The sequence below is a fragment of the Kogia breviceps genome, chromosome 18, assembly GCF_026419965.1.
Source record: "Kogia breviceps isolate mKogBre1 chromosome 18, mKogBre1 haplotype 1, whole genome shotgun sequence".
In the NCBI taxonomy this organism is placed as follows: domain Eukaryota; kingdom Metazoa; phylum Chordata; class Mammalia; order Artiodactyla; family Physeteridae; genus Kogia; species Kogia breviceps.
Window position 1 is genome coordinate 4725821 of NC_081327.1, and position 21539 is coordinate 4747359.

General features: G+C 53.4%; 1 protein-coding gene across 1 annotated transcript in view; it reads right to left on the reverse strand.

Moving 5' to 3' along the window:
* PPP2R1A (protein phosphatase 2 scaffold subunit Aalpha) overlaps positions 1-21283 on the reverse strand; it is a 31755-nt gene extending 10472 nt beyond the window's left edge. The window contains exons 1-6 of the mRNA XM_059044116.2: positions 20972-21283; positions 9153-9243; positions 7598-7698; positions 2374-2606; positions 1226-1373; positions 951-1106 (exon numbers count right to left, since the gene is read on the reverse strand). Of these exons, the coding sequence (XP_058900099.1) occupies positions 951-1106; positions 1226-1373; positions 2374-2606; positions 7598-7698; positions 9153-9243; positions 20972-21049 (807 nt within the window). The 5' untranslated portion in view covers positions 21050-21283. The remainder of the gene's footprint in view (positions 1-950; positions 1107-1225; positions 1374-2373; positions 2607-7597; positions 7699-9152; positions 9244-20971) is intronic.
* Positions 21284-21539: the final 256 nt, after the last annotated feature.

The window sequence follows — 21539 nt, forward strand, 5'->3', positions numbered from 1 at the left end:
CAGGCCCAGGAACACCTGCCAGCCCCGCACCTGTCACACTTTAACACATTTCCCTCTGACTCAGCCGGCCCCCCCTTCAGGCTGTCTGTTCCCTGAAGGCCAGGGATGTACTGAACTCACCGTACCCCCAACGCCCCGCAAAGAGCTGGTGCTCAATACACCTGCCTGTGGGATAAGCAAACTGAGATTTCTGTGGAGAGAGCACTGTCCCGGGACACGTGGCATCCCGTCCCTGCTCTGCCCGCCTGGTGGTGTCACTCTGACCAGTGTAACCTCTGGGCTGTGTTATGGGGCTGAACTGTGTCTTCCCTGAAATGCACACACTGAAGTGCTACCACACCCCACACCTACCTGGAACCTCAGAATGTGACTGTACTTGAACACAGGGTCTTGAAAGAGGTCGTAAGGTAAAATAAGGTCATTAGGGTGAGCCCTAATCCAAAATGACTCAAGTCCTTATAAGAAGAGGAGAGGAGAACACAGACACACAATTAAAGACACGGGGAGAAGACAGCTATCTACAACCAAGGAAAGAAGTCTCAGAAAAACCACCCCTGCTGACACTTTGATTTGGGACTTCTAGCCTCCAGAACGGTGGGGAAATAAAGTGTCACCCAGTCTGTGGTACCCTGCCACAGCAGCCCCGGCAAACAGACTAAACAGACTACGTCTTCCCTTTTGTAAAAGCAGATAAAGTTCGATGAGGTCAGGAACACAGACATGCTACCCTTTCTCTGCTCCTGTGGTTCTCTCCCACAGAACCTTAAGTTGGCCTCAGAACCCTTCAATCAGGGCTGGCAAGTGAAGTGAGATCCAAATGGATGATCACCGAGATCTTACTGCTTAAACACCCGACGACGCCCCCTGGGCTGCCAGATGCGGCCCCTGCCCTTTGCCTGAGGCCTCCGTCTCCGCATCTGTGAGCCGCTGCCAAGGCCGCCCTCACGTACCTCTGTGAACTTGTCGGCCACCATGTATCGGACGCGCCAGGACTTGTCCTCAGCAGCCTGGCGCAGGGTGGGCATCACCAGGGCCTCCAGATCCTCCTGGGGCAGCAGCTGGGCGATGTTCACACACGCCTCCACCGCCAGCAGCCGCACCGAGTCCTGAGGAGGGGATGGGGACAAGGAGACTGCAGCAGAGGCCCCGGCAGCCCTGGGGCTCCCTCTCAGACTCAGGGTCCACCCGAGGGAGACAGAGGAGAGGGCTGTGGAGCAGACCCCACCTGCTCGTCAGAGGCCAGGTTGGAGAACATGGGGATGATCTCGCTCTTGACGTTGTCCAGCTCCAGCACCTTGGCGAACTCCCCCAGCTTGGAGGCTGCGGCCCGCCGCACCATGGGGGTGTCATCTGAGCACAGGTTCCGGAAGTACCTGGGGGTTGGGATGGGGCTCAGGAGGAGGGGATCCCTGGGATCCCAAGGCAGCAGCCAACAAACACCACGGAAGGCGAGCACAGACTCTGCAGTCACGCAGTTCCTGGCTTTGCCTGGGTGACCCTAGGCGAGTGACGGCCTCTGAATCTTCCCAGACCTACACAATGGAGCTGATAACAGTACCTACCCTACTGGGTCGTTATGAGGTTTAAATGAGACAATGTGCATGAAACAATCAGCAGCCTTTCTGCCCATAAGTCTATAGTGAATGGTAGGTACTGATTATATTATTATGACCACACAAAATTGCTTGGCTAAGGTGCTGGGCTGAGGCTACTCAAAGATTTTCCCTTCCAGCAGTGACTGCTCCAGTGAGAGATGCACGGGGGCACATGCAGCCCTCCAAGTGCCTGCAGGCAGCGATAAACCAGGAGTGATGGCTCAGGGCCTGGGCTTGCTGCTCAATGGTTCATGAAGATGGTGGATGGACAGAAGTCCAGACGGAGGGGAAACACGTTAATAGAAAATTTTAATCCAATTAAAAGTATTTTCACTGATTCCTCTGGAAGCCCAGTCTTACAGGCAAGCAATTCCCTGGGGCATCAAGCCAAAGGGGAGAAGGGTAGTGGAGGAGGGGGGCTCCTATCTGCCAACCGGAAACAGGCCTAAGATGGCATCACACATCACCTGTTGAGTGCTTCTGTGTACCAGATTCTGTTCTAAGCATTTTATAAGTAGTAATTCTTTTAAATCCTCACAATAACCAATGGGAGGAAGAACCATCATTATCTCCACTTCCGAAATGACCAAGAGGCAGCGCCTTGCTTCACACCCAGCCGTGTCCAGACACCACGTCTCTGAGGGGTGGGCAGAGGGGAGTGGGGGCTGCAAGAGCTCGGGGGCCTTTGGGCCCTTCATGGGCCTAGAGGGGGCCGAGGCTTGAGAGAAGGGGACCAAGCAGAGGGAGGGAGGAGGCTGGGTCTTGCCAGGGGACTCACTGTCGAAGTTCCGCCTTGACGGCACTGGACACGCGAGGGTAGCAGACGGAGAAGAGGCCGCAGGCCGACGTGCGGGAGGTGAACCAGTCGCCGCCCGCCAGCCGCTTCACGAGCGGTACGAAGTGGGCCTCAAGGTCGGAGGGCGAGTGCTCGTGCGAGATGGCCCGCAGGGACTCCACCGCCTTGTCCCGCACCACGGTCTCCTCCACCGTGGCCAGCGACTCCAGGGGTGGCTGCGGGGCAGAACATGAGGTCACCGCCCCGCCCCACCCCCGCTGCTCAGCTCCTGCAACAGGCCTCCCCTGACCCCCCAAGCCAGCCTGCGTTCCCTGAAGAACCTCTTCCACAGGTCCTGAAGGCGCTTCAGTGGGCTCCACACACCTCAAAGTTACACACGTCACTTTCTGAGGAGAGGCCACAACTGTCACCAGCTCCTCAAAGTGCAGGAATCGTCCCTGATGTTGACTGGAACATCCAGTTACTACGTGTTCTGAGCACGGCCACAACTCCGGGGGGGCACTGGCTCTAACTCACTGAAGCCTATGCAGCAGGTCCCATGAAGGGGAAACTGAGGCACAGACAGGCTGAGTAACTCGGCCGAGCCTAACAGCCACAGGCCAGGATGTAAACCGGGCCGGCCGGCTCCAGAACCTCCGGAGGGCTGAAAAGCAGAGGTGTGGTTTCTGACGGGCCATTGCATCCGAGTCTCACGATACGGGGGGCTCTGCGGCTCGTGACTCTCGCCGGTTTGTTACCGTGAGGCCTGCAGTGGTCACGTTCCTTTATGGACATCTGACTGGCTCATCACCGTGTCCCCCGACCCCAGCAGACCTCCTGGCACAGGGCGGGAACTCGGGAATTCCTGACCTAATGAAGGGAGACTCAATTTACCCTAATCTGCTCAAACAGAGATGTGGAGGTCTGCGGTCTGAAGTCCAACTTGCCCTGACAGGTAAAGAAAGTAGAAAGAAGTGACACACGGAAACGCTTCCCGGGCCCACGCAGGGAAGAGAACTGAGGCGATGGGCAAAGGTGACAGGTGGGGACAACCGAGGCAGAGACTGCGGCGAACCGGAGAGCACACAGTGCAGGGAGGACGGCTGCTTTCCGGCTCTGTCAGCTGCCACCGCGGGGAAACATGGCTGGTAAAAGCAAACCTCGTTTCCCAAAAGCAGCCACAAGGGGCAGGTTCTTATCTGTGAAAAACACCTCATTTAACACATGCTCCAACGTGGATGAACCCTGAAGACACTATGCTAACTGAAACCAGCCAGTCGCAAAAGACTCCACACTGAATGATTCCTTTCGGGGAGTGTCCAGAGCACAGGCACACCTCGTTTTATTGCGCTTCACTTTACTGCACTTTGCAGACACCGCACTGTTTTACAAACTGAAGGTTTGTGGCATCGACCAAGTCTATCAACGTCATTTTTCCAACAACATTTGCTCACTTCAAGTCTGTGTCACATTCTGGTAATTCCCCCAATATTTCAAACTTTTTCATTATTAATGTATTTGTTATGGTGACCTGCGATCAGTGACCTTTGATGTCACTATTGCAAAGAGACTACAACTCGCTGAAGGCCCAGACGATGGTTAGTATGTTTTAGCAATAAAGTATTAACTAAGGTCTATGTACCTTTCTTGACAGAATGCTATCGCACATTTACAGACTACAGTAAAGTGTAACCATGACTTTTATATGTACTAGGAAACAAAAAAATTCATGTGACTCATTTTATTGCAATATTCACTTTGCTATGGTCGTCTGGGACCAAACCTACAGTATCTCTGTAGTCAGATTCACAGAGACAGAAAGTGGAATGGTGGTTGCTGGGGGCTGGGGTAAGGAGCTTGTGGGTCACTAGTTAATGAGTACAGAGTTTCCTTGGGGAAGATGAGAAAGTTCTGGAGATGAACAGTAGTGATGGCTGCAGCACAACGTGAACGTACTTAACGTCACAGAAGAGTACACTTTAAAATGGGGGCTTCCCTGGTGGCGCAGCGGTTGAGAATCCACCTGCCGATGCAGGGGACGCGGGTTCGTGCCCCGGTCCGGGAGGATCCCACGTGCCACGGAGCGGCTGGGCCCGTGAGCCATGGCCGCTGAGCCTGTGCTCCGCAACGGGAGAGACCACAGCAGTGAGAGGCCCGCGTACGGCAAAAAAATAAAAAATTTAAAAATTTTTAAAAAATTTAAAAAAAAAAATAAAAAGGTGGCAATGGGGGCTTCCCTGGTGGCGCCATGGTTGAGAATCCGCCTGCCAATGCAGGGGACATGGATTTGAGCCCTGGTCTGGGAAGATCCCACATGCCGCAAAGCAACTAAGCCCATGCACCACAACTACTGAGCCTGTGCTCTAGAGCCAGTGAGCCAGAACTACTGAGTCCGCGTGCCACAACTACTGAAGCCCACGTGCCTAGAGCCTGTGCTCCGCAACAGGAGAGGCCACTGCAATGACAGGCCCACCCACCACGGCGCAGTGGCTCGCACTCTCTGCAGCTGGAAAGGGCCTGCGTGCAGGGGCGGGGACCCACCACAGCCATGGGAGGGAGGGGGCAATGATTCAAAAGGAAAACGTAATGCCATGCCTGCCTGGGGACCCTCAGTGTGTGGCCTGTGTCACAGGGACACGCTATCATAGGGTTCTGGGTGCACGACTGGCTCACAGGGGTGTGGCTGCAGATGTGGTGTCACGGGTACTGCAGGGACCGGGTTCCTCTTATTTCGTTTTCCCACTACCTAGGCTGGCACACAGGAGGCACTCAATCTTCCACTTCGAGTCACTCAATAAATATTAATAATTGATTAATACTTAGCAAGTGACTGTAAGTGGAACTTACGGTAACCTGTCACGGTAACAGAGGCCTGGGGACCAAGGCTAAGCAGTAGTTACGTCACCCAGGGGTCTCTGGCCCAGTGGGTTACTGCAGGCAGAGGTTCTCAGGGTGTGGTTCCCAGACCACCCACAGCACGACCACCCAGGAGGCCTCTCCCAGCACAGACCTAAAGAATCAGGCTCTGGGGGCAGGGCCCAGGAAGGTGCACATTCAGGAAACCCCCAATCACGCTTCTGCATAACGAAGACCCACTGCCGTGAGGCCTCTGTGCGACGGAGGGTGGGGTTCTCAAACCTGGGGAGGGGAAAGGTGTGAACCTCCCAAAATCATCTACACTCGTTTGAGGAGAGGATCTGGACTTTTTCATCTAAGGGACCCATGATTGCAAACGGGTTAAGAGCTGCTGATACAGAAATACTCCTCACACCACAGCCACACGGAGCTGTGTGAAATTCCATCGCACGCACACCGCAGGGAACGAGGGCCGGGATGGGGTCTGGCGCACCTCTGGGTTCCCGGGGCCCACAGTCCTTGCTCACGTTCGGGGAATGAACAGGTTGCAAAAGAGCCACCTCCCTTAACGTGTCCAAGGCCACCTCCTTCAGGAGCTCCTCCTCGACTGCTCCCCCATCCCATCTAACCCCAATTAGCCGCCTCTTCTGGGCTCTAAGGGCCCCTGGTTTCCCTTTACTCCAGTGCGGATCAGCCTGCAGGGCAACGAGGAGCCCTGTGAAGACAGAAGAGCGCTAGTGGCAACGAGCTGGGGGCCTGGGTTCAAACCCTGGCTCTGCCTCTTCCCAGCTTGTGCCCCGGTTTCCTCATTTGTGAAGTGACACCAGCGCGAGTCTCACAGGGTCGCTGCAGGACACAATGGGTTACTGTACGTAAGGCGCTCAGAACCCACGCCGCAGGGGCTGAGGGAGCTGAAGCTATTCCGACCTGACTTCGCCTGCGGGTTCCCAGTGTTGCCCGGCCCAGAGGTCCCGCGTGACTGCTCCGCAAACAGACGCACGGGATGGCAGGGGTTCCCTCACTGGGAACCATCAGTGGAGGAGCCTGACTCGGCAGGGGAAGGACGCCGGGTTCCGGCCGTTTGTCTGCAGGCCTGAGGCCCTGGTTGAAGCTGTGGGGTCCTCTGCTCCTGAGTCCTCTGAAAGCTATTAATTCTCTCCTCAGAAAGACTGACAGACACCAGGGGCTGCAGACAGTTCCATGGAGTTCAAGGGGACCCCTTTCAGGTAGGTCCAGGGACCTCATCACGTTCCTGGTGTTAAGCAGCTCTGTTTTGTATTAAATGTATGAAATGACCGCACTCACATACAATTTTCTGTGTGTACATATACAACTATACATGTACACTCAGACGAGAGACAGGATACCAGAATCTAATGACAATTATCACCATTTCTTAGAGTTAATGCTTAATGCATGTTTGGAAGAAAACAAATGACCATATTTGCTCAAACCCAAGACCCCAGTGAGAAGCACATTATTTCACATACCACTAAAAGGAACAAAGCCTGCTGACAGTAACTGTGAAACACCAACAAGTGCGGATGCCAGAGTATGATAACATGTCTTCAGGAACCATGAAAGAATTATTGGGAGGAAAAAAAAGGAGGCAGGAGGCAGAGGTGTTCCACGGCTCTGAAGAACAGTGAAAACTGAGCAACCTCCAAGGTTCTTTCAACCCAGGTCACAGGACTGGAGCACTTCCTCCCTTCCCTTCTCCCAAACAGCAGTTACCATGGGTATCTGACCATCTCTGTCCCCAGCCATCACCCAGCACGGGGTCACACAGGCAGGAAGTGGGTGGGGCCTGGGGGAGAGTCAACCGGACACAGCTGGAATCGCAGCTCTGCCCTCACTAGCCATGCGACCTTCGACACTGAACCTCTTGTTGCTCCAGGTGGCTGTCTCTACCCCAAAGGGTGGACACGACCTCAAAACATATGGCATTAATGACAACGGAGCTAAGATCTATGAGTACCTACTACATGCCAAGTACTGTGCTAAGGGCTTCTTGAGTCAATTCTCAAGGTAAGTTTTAATGACTCGAGGTTAAGTAACTTAAAAGTCACACAGCAATCCGTGGAAGAGCCCAGCCTAACTGCAAGCTGAAAGCCTCACACACAGAGTGCCGGTGGGGCCTGGCGCTGGTCGGGCACGCCCAGGCAACGGTCAGGAAGACACCCGCGTTTTCGTGCTGATGTGTTAAATGTCACTGCTGACTTGCCGGATTCAAGTGAATGTCCGAGCCCCAGCCGTCCCGAGAAGATGATCCCAGCCTCTCCTGCACGTTCCCCTCCCCGTCCTGGCCGCCGGGACCATGGGTGTGACTCCGCCAGCGGCGGGCAGGGGCCTCCCCGCCTCCCAGACTCACCAGCAGGCAGTGCACGTGCTCGGGGCCTCCGACCAGAGTGGTGAAGGTGCCCAGCTGTTCCGCCAGGGCCAACAGGACCTCATCCTCGTCGTAGATGGTGTCTGTGGGACAAGACAGACTGGGTTACAGTTCCACCCCAAGTGTGACCCTCACCCTTCAGTAACCCAAGCTGGGAACAGGCAGGCTCCGCTCTGCTTCCGCAAACCGGCAGCCACGCTCCGGCTGGGTGGGCAGAGATGAAGGCGGAGGCTGGGGGCAGGTGACAGAGCGCCCGTGAACAGGTGGGGGACACTGGGGAAGTGAGGCCACCTCACTGCATCCCAGGTTCCACGCCTGTAAAATGGTGCCAATCCCCTCCGCCCGCAGGGACGGCCGGAGTGAGGAGCAAGGAGGCCGTGTGTGTGAGCGCAGAGCCTGGCAAACGGGAGCCCCCTCTGCTTCTCCCCTCCGCACCGTCCTCTCTGCCAGGAACCTCGCTCTCTTCAGCCTGACAAAGTCTTCTCTGTCCTTCGACACTTGGTTTAGCTACCGCTTCCTGGAAGATGTCCAGGATGCGACCCAGACAGGCCAGGTCCCTTCTCTAGGCTCACTGCCCAACCAGGCCACGCGTGTCAGAGACCTCGCCACGGGCTGTGACCACCCGAGTCCAGGCCTGGCTCCCCTCTGTGCCCCAGCTCCTGCCAGACACGGGCACAGTGGGCATTCAACCTGCTCGACTTTGCTGGAAGAAGGGATGATTGTGCAGAGAGAACTGCTCTGTCCTAACACCTAAATCCAAAGGCCCTTCTCCAGCTCCACCCTCCCTCGCTGAGGCGACGGGAAGGACTATGGCAGAAGACGCCAGCATCCCTAGCGTCTAGGCTGGCATCTCAGCTCCGAGTTTACGTGAGGCATATGCCCCTCCTGCGGTAGGTTCAAATCCTGCTCTACCGTTGGCTGGGTGTGTGGCAACTCACTTGGCCCGAGACTCTTTTCTCATCCCCCAAATCACAACAACAGCATTGTTCTGAGACTGAAGGGAAATGACTGCTTTCTGTGAAGAGCTCAGCGTGGGGCCCGGCACGAGAGTTAGTGCTTATATATAAAACGGGGCAGCAGTCTTACCCGCCTTAGGGAGTCACTGTGAGATTAACTTGGACAACGCTGGTGGCGCCCATTTACTGAGCACAGCTCTATGTGAACGAGCTCAATCCTCACAAGAAAGGGCTTAGAACGCCACCTGGCACATTAGGTATATATACACAGTGAGCGTTAGCTGTTACTGTTATTATTTAACGTTCACATCAATGCTACATCACATGTCGACTACGCCCATTTTACACACGAGAACTCTATGGGACAGTGAGGTAACTCGCCTAAAGTCACCAGCTTCTAACTACTGGAGCTTCGATTCAAACCTGGCTCTATCTGCGTCCAGAGCACTTTTCACCAGTCCCAGCCCCAGCACCCAGCACACGGCGCTTACAGACAGCTTGTTAAGTCCAGAGGGGCTCTCTTACCTGGCAGGAACCACCCTGGGAGCCCCCGCTCAACGTGGCCCCAGGAGGACCCGTACCTGTCAGGAAGGGCAGAAGCTCGCTGCGGGTCCTTTCGACCCCGAGGGCCAAGGCGATGGTGGACAGCTTCTTGATGCTGTTGAGGCGAAGCTAACGACAGAACAAGAAAAGGAAGGGAGAACGTCAGCAAGCCCAGACTTAAGGGAGTCTGACACCTCTGGACCCAGTCAGCCCCTGGAAGCCTCGCTAAGCACGTGCGGGGTGCTGAGTAATAACTCGGCAAGTCTACCAAGTCACTCTGTGACCTTGAGTCATTAAATTACAATGGCAGCGGCAGCCTCAGCAAAAGCATCCGTCGGCTCTCACTGAGCCAACACCCCTCGAGGCACTTTCGAGGACCGCTCCGTCCGACACTGCGCCCGCCTCCCCACCGTCCCCACCCTCCTCCTGCTTTTGCCCCCTCCTGCGCTCCGCAAGGCTAACACACTGAGCCCTGGACTCCAGCAGCGGTAGCCACGTTCCCAGATGACCCTGGGCCCAGTCCCAGCCCAAGCACTCACTCACACTGTCTCATTTAAGTCTCACGACAAGCACAGGGTTACCAGCCCTGCCCCAGAGAAGAGGAAACGGGCTCAGGGAATGAAAGGCCCTTCCAAGGGTCACACGGCTCACACGGTGTAGAGCGGGACTGTAACCAGCACTGCCGGCTAACAGCGATAACGGAACCAATACCGTAACGGCACGCAGCCACCGAAAGCTCGGGGAGAGGCTCGGACAGCTCTTCTCACAGCCTCTCGAAGGAACCAACACTACTGACACCTTGATCTCAGACTTCTGGCCTCCAGAACTGAAAGAGAACACTCTTGGCTGTGGTGGGTTTGTTTGTTTGTTTGTTTGTTTTTTGCGGTACACGGGCCTCTCCCGTTGCGGAGCACAGGCTCCGGACGCGCAGGCGCAGCGGCCACGGCTCACGGGCCCAGCCGCTCCGCGGCACGTGGGATCCTCCCAGACCGGGGCACGAACCCGCGTCCCCTGCATCGGCAGGCGGACTCTCCACCACTGCGCCACCAGGGAAGCCCCTCTTGGCTGTTTTAAGCCACCAAAGATGTGATGCTTTGTTGTGGTGACCCTGGGAATCTCACACACTGTGCTGACACACAGCGGGTCTCAGGCTCAGCCTGTTGGTGTCAGGACCTCATTTAATCCTCTCGTCCCCGGGAGCAGGACCAGCGCCACCTTTCCACCACCACGGAGGCACAGAAACCTGCCTGAGCGAGCACTGAGCAGCGCGCTGAGACCCAACCCCAGCTGCTACTGTCCGACCGGGAAACCTCTCTTCCCGCGTCTCCATCCTGACGACAGAGCCGCTCCTGCCAGGCCCCCAAGGCCGCGGCCGGAACGCAGTGAGCTCATGTGTGTCAGTGGAAGGCGACGCCCTCAATGAGTAAGCCGCGCCAGGAATCCTCCTCCCAGAAGGAAGGAAAGAATAAGGAGGGACCAGGTCAAGGAGAGAAGCAAGGGCTACCCCAGCCTTCTCTTTCCCAGGCCGCAAGCAGCTGCGAAGAGGTCTGCAAGTGACTGGCGTCCTGCATCCCCTCTGGTTTAAGGGTTAAGACTCTCTTTGGGAATCACAAGAAATGCTATGGTGGCCTCACCTCAGAAAGACACACACACTGCACTTTTCATACCACCTCACCGGGTTTGGGGGCCACCTGGGCTCGAGGTAGTCCAAGCACTCACCATCCTGGTAGTAAGGGATCTTCAGATTAAGCACTACAAGGCCTGCATCTTATTTTTAGCCCCAAATTAAATGTATATAAAGAGAGACCTATAGAAACAGGTAAACAACTAAATATGGTGAACACGAACACTCGGTGAATCTGAGTGGTAAGCACACAGGCGCTCAGTGCACCAGTCGAGAGGCGGGCAGACTTCCTGTAAATTGCCAGGAAGTAAGGATTTTCAGCTTTTCAGGCCACTCGGTCTCTACCTCAACTACTCAACTGTGTCTCTGTAGCACAAAAACAGCCAAAGACCCAGATGATATATAAGCAAGTAGGCAGGACTGCATTCCAATAAAACGACACCTGCAAGGCTGCGGGGCAGAATCTGGCCCACAGGCTGTAGTTTTCTGGCCCTCGTACTAGTCCTTCGATGTTCTGTATGTTTGAAATTTTCCTCAAGAATGTATCAGAGCAAGTATCGACTTAGCTGCCTGTTTCTCTGTCACCTCCAAGGTGAACCTCTGTGTTCTTCTCTCAGCTGGGCTACACGGAAAAGTACCCGTGGGCCAAGGCACAGGGTGCTGGCAGGGGATAATCACAGTGACAGCGACAACAGCCGCCAGCGTTTCCTGATTGCTTACCACATGCCTGGCAGCATTCAAGTGCTTGACGTGGATAATTAACACACGGACCCCTTAAAACTGCGCTCTGAGGTGGGTACTGTCACTAGAATCCTGCCTTTTAAAGGTGAGCGCGCTGATGTGCAGAGGGGCTGTCACTGGGTGGAAAGGTGCAGGGCCGTGTCCAGAAGCCAGATGCCCTGACTCTTATTAACGTCAACATCACACTGTCACTTAGGACCGATGCCCAGGAAACCGGCCCAGGAGAATGAGGCCGACTCTGCGGTGGTGGAGGGCCCCCTTCCTTCCACTGCCGTCTTTGGAGATTCTGCTTTTGGTTTTAAGAACAGCTGCTGGTTTCTTCAGCATAAATGGCACCGTGAACCCTTCATAAAGGCAGCAACAGGGCGGGCTTTAGATACACTATCTGGGTTCAAGGCTAAGCTGCTTTTCACATTAGCTGTGGGACCTTGGGCCACTCTTTGTACCTTTTTGAGTCTCAATTTTCTCATCTGTGAAACGGGGGACTGTAATAATACGTATCCTTTGTACTCTGTGAGTACAAAGTGACACGATACTGGGAACAGCCTCGCACCAGAGGAAGACGAGTTATGGCAGCCATGGCAGCCTCGCTCGGTTGAAAGCACCCTGATTTTCGTCCAGGTTCAAGGACACGTGCAGCAGCTGGCTAGCTGTCCACCCACGTCTCTTTTCCCTTCTCTCACAGCGACAGAGTAATAATTACAAACATTTCCTTGGTACTACGTGCCAGGCAGTGTTCTAGGGGCCAATGTTTTCACTCATTTGATCCTCACAACTGTGAGGTAAACACAGGGTCACCCATTTGGGGGCAGAGAAAAACAAAACCTCACACAGCTCTCAGGTGGCAAGATCTGAACCCCGGCCACTTGGCTCTGAGCCAATACTATCAATTCGTATTTCTGTTTTCTGGTGTTTTTCAGTTGGGGGGTGCACTATGAACTCCTTAGTAGGTTTTTAAGTGACCACAATTCTGAAACAGAGGTGAGCATAAACAGCACTCGAAGTATTTGCAACAGCTGAAATGAGCTCTGAAGAGTCAAGGTTACCACTGGTGACAGAGGCACAGGTTTTGCTAACACTATTTATAATACACTATAACATACTATTACGTATAAATGTAATTCATAATAGCAGAGAAGTTAAATTTGAGTTAGGGATTGGTGAAAATAAAGATGTTATTTTTCTCATCCAAATTCATGGACCCGCCCTGAATGCCAGATGGGCCCCAGGTTAAGAGCTCCTGCACTGGGCTGTACTGCCACTCATAACCTCTGGTTTTCACCTGGGCACATGAACCCCCGGTAAAGATATTTCTGAATCACCTGTGCATTTGGATATGACCATGAGACTAATGTCTGGCCAGTGAAATTCAAGTGGGAATGGGGTATGTGAATTCTAGAAGTGTCCTTATGGAGAGATGGGGTCACATCCTTCACCCTTCCTTCCTGTTTAGAATGGGGCTATGATGGCTGGGGCTTCAGCTGCCATCTTGGGGTCTTGAGGGAACCTGAGAATGGGGAGGGCAGGATGGAGGCCAAACAGAGAACAATGTGTAAGAGCCTGAGACCCTAACACCTAGAGTGTCACACCAGCTTGGACTGTCACCAGACTTTTTGATTGTGAGTCAGAAATAAACTTCAAGCTCATTTAAGTCTTATATATTTATAGAATTGTCCTATCGTTTACAGCCAACCTTAATCCCAATTTACCCAGTCAATGACCTAGTTCTGGACACAAAGACATAAGGACAAACTGGCCAAGGAGCTTCCAGGAAAGATTTTCCTCTTTGACAAAAGGGAGGAGGACAAGAACCACCTCCTTGCCCCGGTCGGGCCCTGCTTTCAGTGTGGTTCCACGAGGACGTAAAGACAGCAGATGATGCAGCAGTCTCATGACCACAAGAAGCAGGTCAAAAGAACTGCACACTCTGACCCAATTCTGTGATATCCTTGAGCTGTTGAACTTGTTATATGAGGAAAAAGCGAACCCTTATTTAAGTGACTGTTGGTTGAGTTCTCTGGAACGTTCCTGAGAGAGCAGCTATTAAAATCAATAAGAAACCTTTACCGTCCCTGCATCAAGTTGTAGCCGTAAGAGTTCACTGTGCACTGTCCCCAAGCATGTCCCCACCAAGACCTACCACAATGCTCATCTATGGTTCCATGGCCACGCTTATCACCAGCCCTCAGGCTAGTACATGAGACATAATAAATAATAAATAAAATCTCCCTTCCCACCACTACATCTGCAAAGAAACACTACTCACTTTTTAAAACCCACGTCACGTTCAATCCATGGAGCTTCCCTGACGTGACCACGTACAGTATGAGCCCACGGGTAGTACATCTTCCCTCCACAAGCTGAGTACAACCCGAAGGCCCTCCTATGGACTACAAGGCCCAGCACGACGTGGCCCCTGTCCACGGATCCACTCTCACTTCCCACCCCCTCCTCTTGCTCCCTGGGTTCCTGTCACAGCGGTTCCCTTGACAGTAACTAAAATGCAAACGCACTGTTAGCCCAGGTCTTCACCCTTGCTGACTCGCTGCTTCCTCAGCCTGAGACACCCTTCCCCCGAGACAGCCCAGGGCCCCTCTCACCGCGCTCAGGCCCCTGCTTAATCCTCGCCGGTGACTACCTGGGGTAAACCAGCACGCCCCCGTCACTCTCTATACATCTTAACTCATCACCGCCGCCACAGGCAGCTGCTCCTTGAACAATGTGAGGGTTAGAGGTGCCCCCCCCCAGTTGAAAACCTGAGTATAACTCATAGCGGCCCCTCCGCAGCTGAAGTTTCACGTCTGTGGATTCAACCAAGTGCAGATCGTGTAGCACTGTAGGATTTACTACTGAAAACAACCCGCATAAGTGGACCTGCACAGTTCAAATCCGTGTTGTTCAAGGGTCAACTGTTCTTCTTTGCTCACTGTTTCTCCTTCCCCACTAGAATGTGGGCTTCACAAGGGCAGGGACTCTGTCTTCTGCACTCTGTGCCCCCCAAATCCCAGGAGAGTGCCCCCAGGAGAGCGCCTGGCAAAGAGTAAGAGTCCAAATGAATCTGGAGGAATATGCTCCAAACTGTTACTGTTTGGTAGAGCTGGTGGCTGATAATGAGCAGTGTGGAGGGGTCTGCAACGTGGGTGCTTTAACAGTGAGCCTCAGCCGGGGAAATGCTCAGTGAGCAACACAAGTGCCTCTTCACCTCCTATCAAGTCCTAAACATCACATCCGGGACTTCCCTGGTGGCACTGTAGTTAAGAATCCACCTGCCAATGCAAAGGACACGGGTTCAATCCCTGGTCCGGGAAGATCCCACATGCTGCGGAGCAACTAAGCCTGTGCGCCCCAACTACTGAGCCTGCGCTCTAGAGCCCACGCGCCTACAGCCTGTGCTCGGCAACGAGAAGCCTCCGCGATAAGAAGCCCATGCACCGCAGCAAAGAGTAGCCCCCGCTGGCCACAACTAGAGAGAGGCTGCACGCAGCAACAAAGACCCAACAGTGCCAAAAAAAAAAAAAGTCCTAAACATCCTTCCACCTCATTCCATGAAGAATCATGTTTTGGTTTTTTTTTGTGTGGTTCGCGGGCCTCTCACTGCTGTGGCCTCTCCCGCTGCGGAGCACAGGCTCCGGACGCGCAGGCTCAGCGGCCACGGCTCACGGGCCCAGCCGCTCCGCGGCACGTGGGATCTTCCCGGACCGGGGCACGAACCCGCGTCCCCTGCATCGGCAGGTGGATTCTCAACCACTGCGCCACCAGGGAAGCCCAAGAATCATGTTTTTAAATGAATATAATGTGTGTGGGTATGTGTGTGAAAAGTTCTGCATCACCCAAGAGTGAAATGGGTACCACAATCTTTCTGTAGCTTTTTTTTTTTTTTTTTTTTTTTAAAGTAACGAATGAGCAGGTGCTCTGGCTTCACCAATCAGCTAAGGGTCTCCAGATAAATCCCAGGCACCTCAAAGCTTGAGTTTCCTCACTGTAAGATGGTTATTACAACAATGCCTGCCTCACAGGCTTGCTGGGATAATCAAATAAGGAAGACGCAGAGACAGAGCCTGGCACGCAGCAAGCACCCACGTGTTAACCATTATTCTCGCTATTTCTCACGTATTTGTATTTCTTGAGCGGGGGAAAGAAAAAAGGTAAATTGAAACAGAAAAAGTAACCTCGCCACCTCCTTGGAAACCGCGGCACAAATACTTCCCTAGCAGTTTGTCTGGTGGTACAGTTATTTGCGGGTATGCCTGTTCCCCCTTTCAGAAGGTGACTTGGCTCTGGGATGAGGAAGAGACACGGCTATTACCAACTGGTGATTCCTGAACCTAGTACTGGGCTGGGCACATCAAAAAGCAAAAATATAAATATTTTTCAAGTTTTTAAAAATGCAGGTTCCCCGGTGAAGGCCTGGCAGAGCCTGGAACTTGAACCCATGTTCTTCACCGTCACCCTATACCAACTTCGCTTTTTTAAACTCTGAGGGCAGCCTTATTCCTAAGTTCTGCCTCAAATCCCCGTGCACTCCTTGAAAAGAAGTCAGAGTCTGTGCCGTCTTATTTCTAAGATGAAGACACAGGGTCATGCTGCCACGATGTCTTTGACCGTGGTGAGTACCTGCCGTCTTTACAGTTTATCTTGTTTAATCCTCACCACAGCCCCGCCAGGTGTGTCGTCCACCCTTTTCCTCATTTAACAAGAAAATCAAGGCCCAGAAGAGTTGAGTAACTCGTAAAGTGGCCAGTCCAGGATATGAAACCGTGGGCTGCGTCCACCCATGGCACTGCCTCCTCTGTGTCTCCTCTGGGCCTACACGCTGTCCCCACAGGGGCCCAGCTCGCTGGTGAAGAGTGCTGCCCTGAAACCCAGTGCCCTTGGCTAAGTCCTAGTTTCAGTATTTACTGGGTGGTGTGACAGTGACTGAGTAGCCTAATGTAAAAAATGGGAAGAATTTCAGACTGAAGATTCATAGTCACATTCAGAATCTGACTTAAACAAGCTAACTGTAAAAGAACACTTCTGGAACAATCAGAGAAATCTGATTATGAACCAACCACTAGATGATACCAAAGAATCACTGTAAAAACTTTGTCAGCTATGATAAAAAAAAGAAACAAAAACTTTGTTAGCTATGATAACGGCACTGTGGTTATTAAATGTCTGTTGTTTTATAGGTGCGTAACGAAATACGTAGGAGAAAATACCTGGGGCCTGGGATTTATTTTTAAAATACTCAGCCAAAAAAGAAAAGGGGTTGGGGAGAAGGATGAGGAACAGGTGAAAAAATGTTGTAAAACTTTTAAAAAACTGCTGAATCTGGATTTGGTACTATTTTCTCTGTTGTTTGAAATTTGACAATCAAAAAACATTTACTGGAAAGAAAACTAGCACCTATCTGAGATGTGTTTTGTGAAGACCCAACGAATGCACACAAAACACCTAGCAGGCTGGCGTACAGCAGGGCTTCTCAACCTTGGCACCACTGACCTCTGGGGCTGGGCCATCCTCTGCAGCGGGGCAGGGCCTGGGCAGCGCAGGGCGTCGGGCAGCATCCCCGGTCTCTCCCCGACTAGCTGCCTGCAGTGCAGCACTCCCCCCACCAGCCGTGACAGCCAAAAATATCCCCAGACATTTGTCCCCTGGTAAGAACCACTGCTCTGGAGTAGCCATTACAAGAATAGCTTTTAAAATGCCTGCAGCACCTCACCTCGGACAATTGAGGCCCTCGTTATTTCAACCACCACCACCGGCAGACATTTAATGAAAACTTAAAATACATCAAACACTGTTCTAAGCGTTTTCCACGTACTAACCTATTTAATCCTCACAACACCCCCTCTGAACTGCTAAATTAAAAATTATTCCCATTTTTTTCCTTTTCTTTTCTTTTTTTCTGCCAAGCCGTGCAGCTTGAGGGATCCTGGCTCCCCAAGTAGGGACCAAACCCCGGGCCCATGGCAGTGGAAGTCCCGGGTCCCAACCACTGGACCGCCAGGGAATTCCCTATTCCCTTTTGTAGATGAGAAACCCGAGGCAGAGACAGTATTAGTAACACAGAAACCTGGCCTCTCAACCAGTGGACCACATTTTAAGAAACATGGTGCCCCGAACACCCCTGAGGTAATGTAATCCAGCCACTGCCTCTTACTGGCTGGGGAGGCGGTCTCTTGGCAGCTCACTTTCCCGAGTATAAAACCACAGGCTACCATGACAACCGAACAAGAGCATCACCTACTGAACGCCTTCTCTGAGGCAGCCACTTACCATGCCCGTTCCACGGCAACTTCCCAACCAGGGAGATGCTGCTTCCTCATCATTATTCCTTACAGATGAGGAATCTGGACCCACAAGAGGGGAAGGCACTGGTGCAGGGCACAAAGGGAGCAAACCGGTAGAGCTGGGATTCAAACCGCAGTCACCCTGGGCTCCTCCTTTCAATCAGTCACCACAGTGCATCCAATCCATCAGCAATCTCAACAACCCTCCTTTTCAAAGCACCGCCAATCTCACCACTTCCCCCTACCTGCGAGCCAGCGCAGGTCCTGGCTGCTCTGCAATGGCATCCTGGTAAGTCTATCTGCTCCTGCCCGGCCCCTACTCGGCAGCCAGAAGTCAGAACGTGTCATTTCTCTACGCAAAGCCTGAACTGGCTCCCCCAACTCACCGGTCTTTGCCCTGCTGGTCCACAGGCCTCACCTGCTCTAGCCCGGGATCAGACCTCACCTGCCGCCACTTCGCCAGTCACTGTGCTGCAGCTACCAGGCTGACCTTGTTCTCTGAATTCACCGAGCATGCTCCCATCTCAGGGAGCCAGCACGCACCTGGCACTCCTTCCGTATTTCCTGAATAAATAATTCCCCTTCAGACTTCAGTGCAATAAAAGTAACCAATAAACAAAAAGAAAAATTAAATTACTTGAAAAGGTTGAAAAAAAAAAAAAGGGCACTTCACCACCATCCTCAGACTCCTACCACTTCTCCCTCTCAATCTCTACCTTGCAACCCAGCAACTACGGTATGCAGAATAATGGCCTCCCAAAGATGTCCATATCCTGAGCCCTAGAAGCTGTATGTCACTTTACATGCCAACAGGGACTTGGCAGGTGCGATCAAGGTTAAGGACCTTGAGATGGGGAGAGTATCCTGGATTACTCAGGTGGGCCCAATCTCATCACACGGCTCCTTAAAATCAGAGACCCTCTCCTGGCTGGTCAGGAGATGTGACTACAGTAGAACGGTCACAGAGACGCAATGCTGCTGGCTTTAGAGATGGACAAAGGGGCCGCAAGCCAAGAAATGCGGGCAGCCTCCAGAACCTGGAAAATGGTAAAGACACCGATTCTCCTCTAGAGCCTCCAGAAAGGACTATAATCCTGCCAACACTGTGATTTTAGCCCAGTGAGACCTGTGTCACACTACTGACCTCCAGAACTGTAAGGCAATAAGTTTGTGTTCTTTTAAACCACTACCTTTACCTCAGGACTTTCCCACAGAGGACTTCTCACAATCTCATCACGATGGACATTTTGGGTGGCTGATCCTTTGCTGTGGAGGCGGTCCTATGCATCGTACGTTTAGTAGATCCCTGACCTCTATGCACCAGACGCCAGTAGCACCTCCCCAGCTGTGACAAGCAAAAATGTCTCCAGATATCGCCAATGTCTCCTCGTGGGCAAAAATCACCCTGGGCTGCGAGCTAGTGCCATCATTTGTCTCCTCTCTCTTCCTGGAAGGCTCTTCCCCATCTCCTTTTGGGAGCCGTCTTAAACTCTGCATCCTCAGAGGGGTCTCGCTGACTGACCTCCTAAAATGAATCTTCCCCACCCCACTCTGTGCTTGCTGGGTACTCTGCCCAGAGAGCCTCAAGCCTCCTTCCCCTGCCCCCTTAGATCTCTGCTCAGACACCACCTTCTCAGCAAGGCCTTCAATGACCACTCTGAAACCGCATCCTCCACCCGCTTCCTTTAGTTTTTCCATAGTACTTATCCCCATCTAACATAATATATATTTTCCTTATTGTCTTATTATCTTTTTCCCCTCACTACAAGGTAAGCTCCACAAGGCCAGATTTTGTCTGACTTTTTCCCTGTTGTAATACCTGTGCCTAGAACAGTGCCCAACACCGACCAGAGGCCCAATAATTTTTACTGACTCACTATCACAACATCCTGTTTCCTGTCCCCCACGTCTCATACGTGTGAATAATGAATGTATTCGGTTCCGTTTCACATCTGTCTCTTGTGTAACAACTAGCCTCACCATCAATCACATCCTCGGCAGCACAGCTGATATGTGGCAGGTGTCTATGGAACAAACGAATTCCTACAACAGCCCTATGAGTTAAGACAATCACCTCGATTTGAGAGAAGAAGAAACAGAGGCTTGGAGAGATTAACTTGCCCACGCCAATCAGCAAGAAGTGCAAGAGCCAGGAGCACACCCCCTGCCTGTCTGACCACTGAACTAGAGGCACAGAGCCGGGACCTCAGAGGCTGGGGGCTGGGCCAGTGCAACCCGCTCAATTTTATAAACGGGGAAACTGAGGCCCAGATGCGAACTCTTCAGTCACCACTCCCCATAACTACAGCTAGCATTTATTGGACCCTTACAACAGACCAGGCGCCGTTCTACGGGACTCGTATTATTAACTCGTTCAGTCCCTCACAACCACCCAATGAGGCCGGGACTATTATCAGACCACAGTTTACGGAAAACAGAGGCCCAGATCCGTGAGGTAATCGGCACAAGGTCACTGGGCGGGTGAGAGGCGGGGCTGGGATGGGCAAACCCTAGAACCCTACCTCTTTTCAATCCCTCGCCGGCTGCCCTCAGGGCCCTGAGCCCCCTCTCCCCCTCACCAGAAATGTTAGCCCGTTTAGTACACTGCCCACCCCCCAGGCAATTGGAGGCTCCCAGAAGGGGGGCGACTTTCCACCTCGAAATTTGCTGCTGAATTTAGCTAGTTGCCCCCTTGGGAATGGGCTTTCTGCCTCCCTCTCCCCTTCGAGGGTCTACACCACGAGTGGAGGCGAGTGAGAGGGCAGGAATTAGAAAGTCAGCTTTCACATCTCAGTCTCCATTTGGAGGGTTTACCCCACAGCGCTGAGCCCCAGGGAGAAAACCTACCCGGGTCCCCATCAACCAGGCGGCCCCTCCCCAACTCGGAGCAAGTCACATGCCCACCCCATCCCCAAGGGGCCATTCAAGGACCGCCGCCAATCACCCAGCCCTCCCCTCGCCTCTCCCCGACCCAGTCGTCCGAGCCCGTGGCCCCCAAGGCCCGGGACCCTCCGAGCTCGCCCTCGCCTCCGTCCGCCGCTGGGCCGACACCCAATCCCGGGCGCCGTCTCACTGAGTCCGGGGACCGAGAGAGATGAGAGCGGAACGCTGATTGGTCGCCGCCCCCTTCGGCGAACACTGAACCCTCTCCGCGAGAGACGCCCATGCTCCCAGGTTCCCCTTCCCGTCTTCCCCAAGTCCTCCACTGCCTCCGGACCTGAACATCCTCGTTGCGGAGCTCGTCTATGAGCACCGCGATGGGGTAGAGCGAATCGTCGCCGTCCGCCGCCGCCATCTTGGCTCCGTCCTGTTCCTGTCAGACTGCAGCTAGCGCCTTACTAAAACGGGGGTAGGCAGGGGCTGGGCTGGGAGGAGGAAAAGAGGGCGTGGGGATGCCCGAGCCACTTTACAGGGGCTGCCCCACAGCCATTGCCCAATGACCGGGCCAAGCCTGCGTTTCTTTGGTCCGAACAAATGAAGTCCCGCCTACCGCCTATTTGCCATTGGCCGAAGGGACGACATTAAGTTTGCCTGAGCCTAGAAGAGGGGGGAGGAGGAAACGGAAGTACGTAGTATCTTAGCGACAAAGATTGTGCCCGCCTACGTCGCCGCTAACAACGGCCTAGACGAGCAGTTGTTTCTAGCCAATGAGGGGCAGGATTGGGAGGTGGTAAAGCCCGTTCTCCGAGTCCCGGAGAAAGCTTCTGTGAGTGCGTCCCTAAGAGTGCGTGACGTCATGGGGTGGGGGACCAGAACAGTCTGCAGGTCGGCTCGGGAGGCAGTGG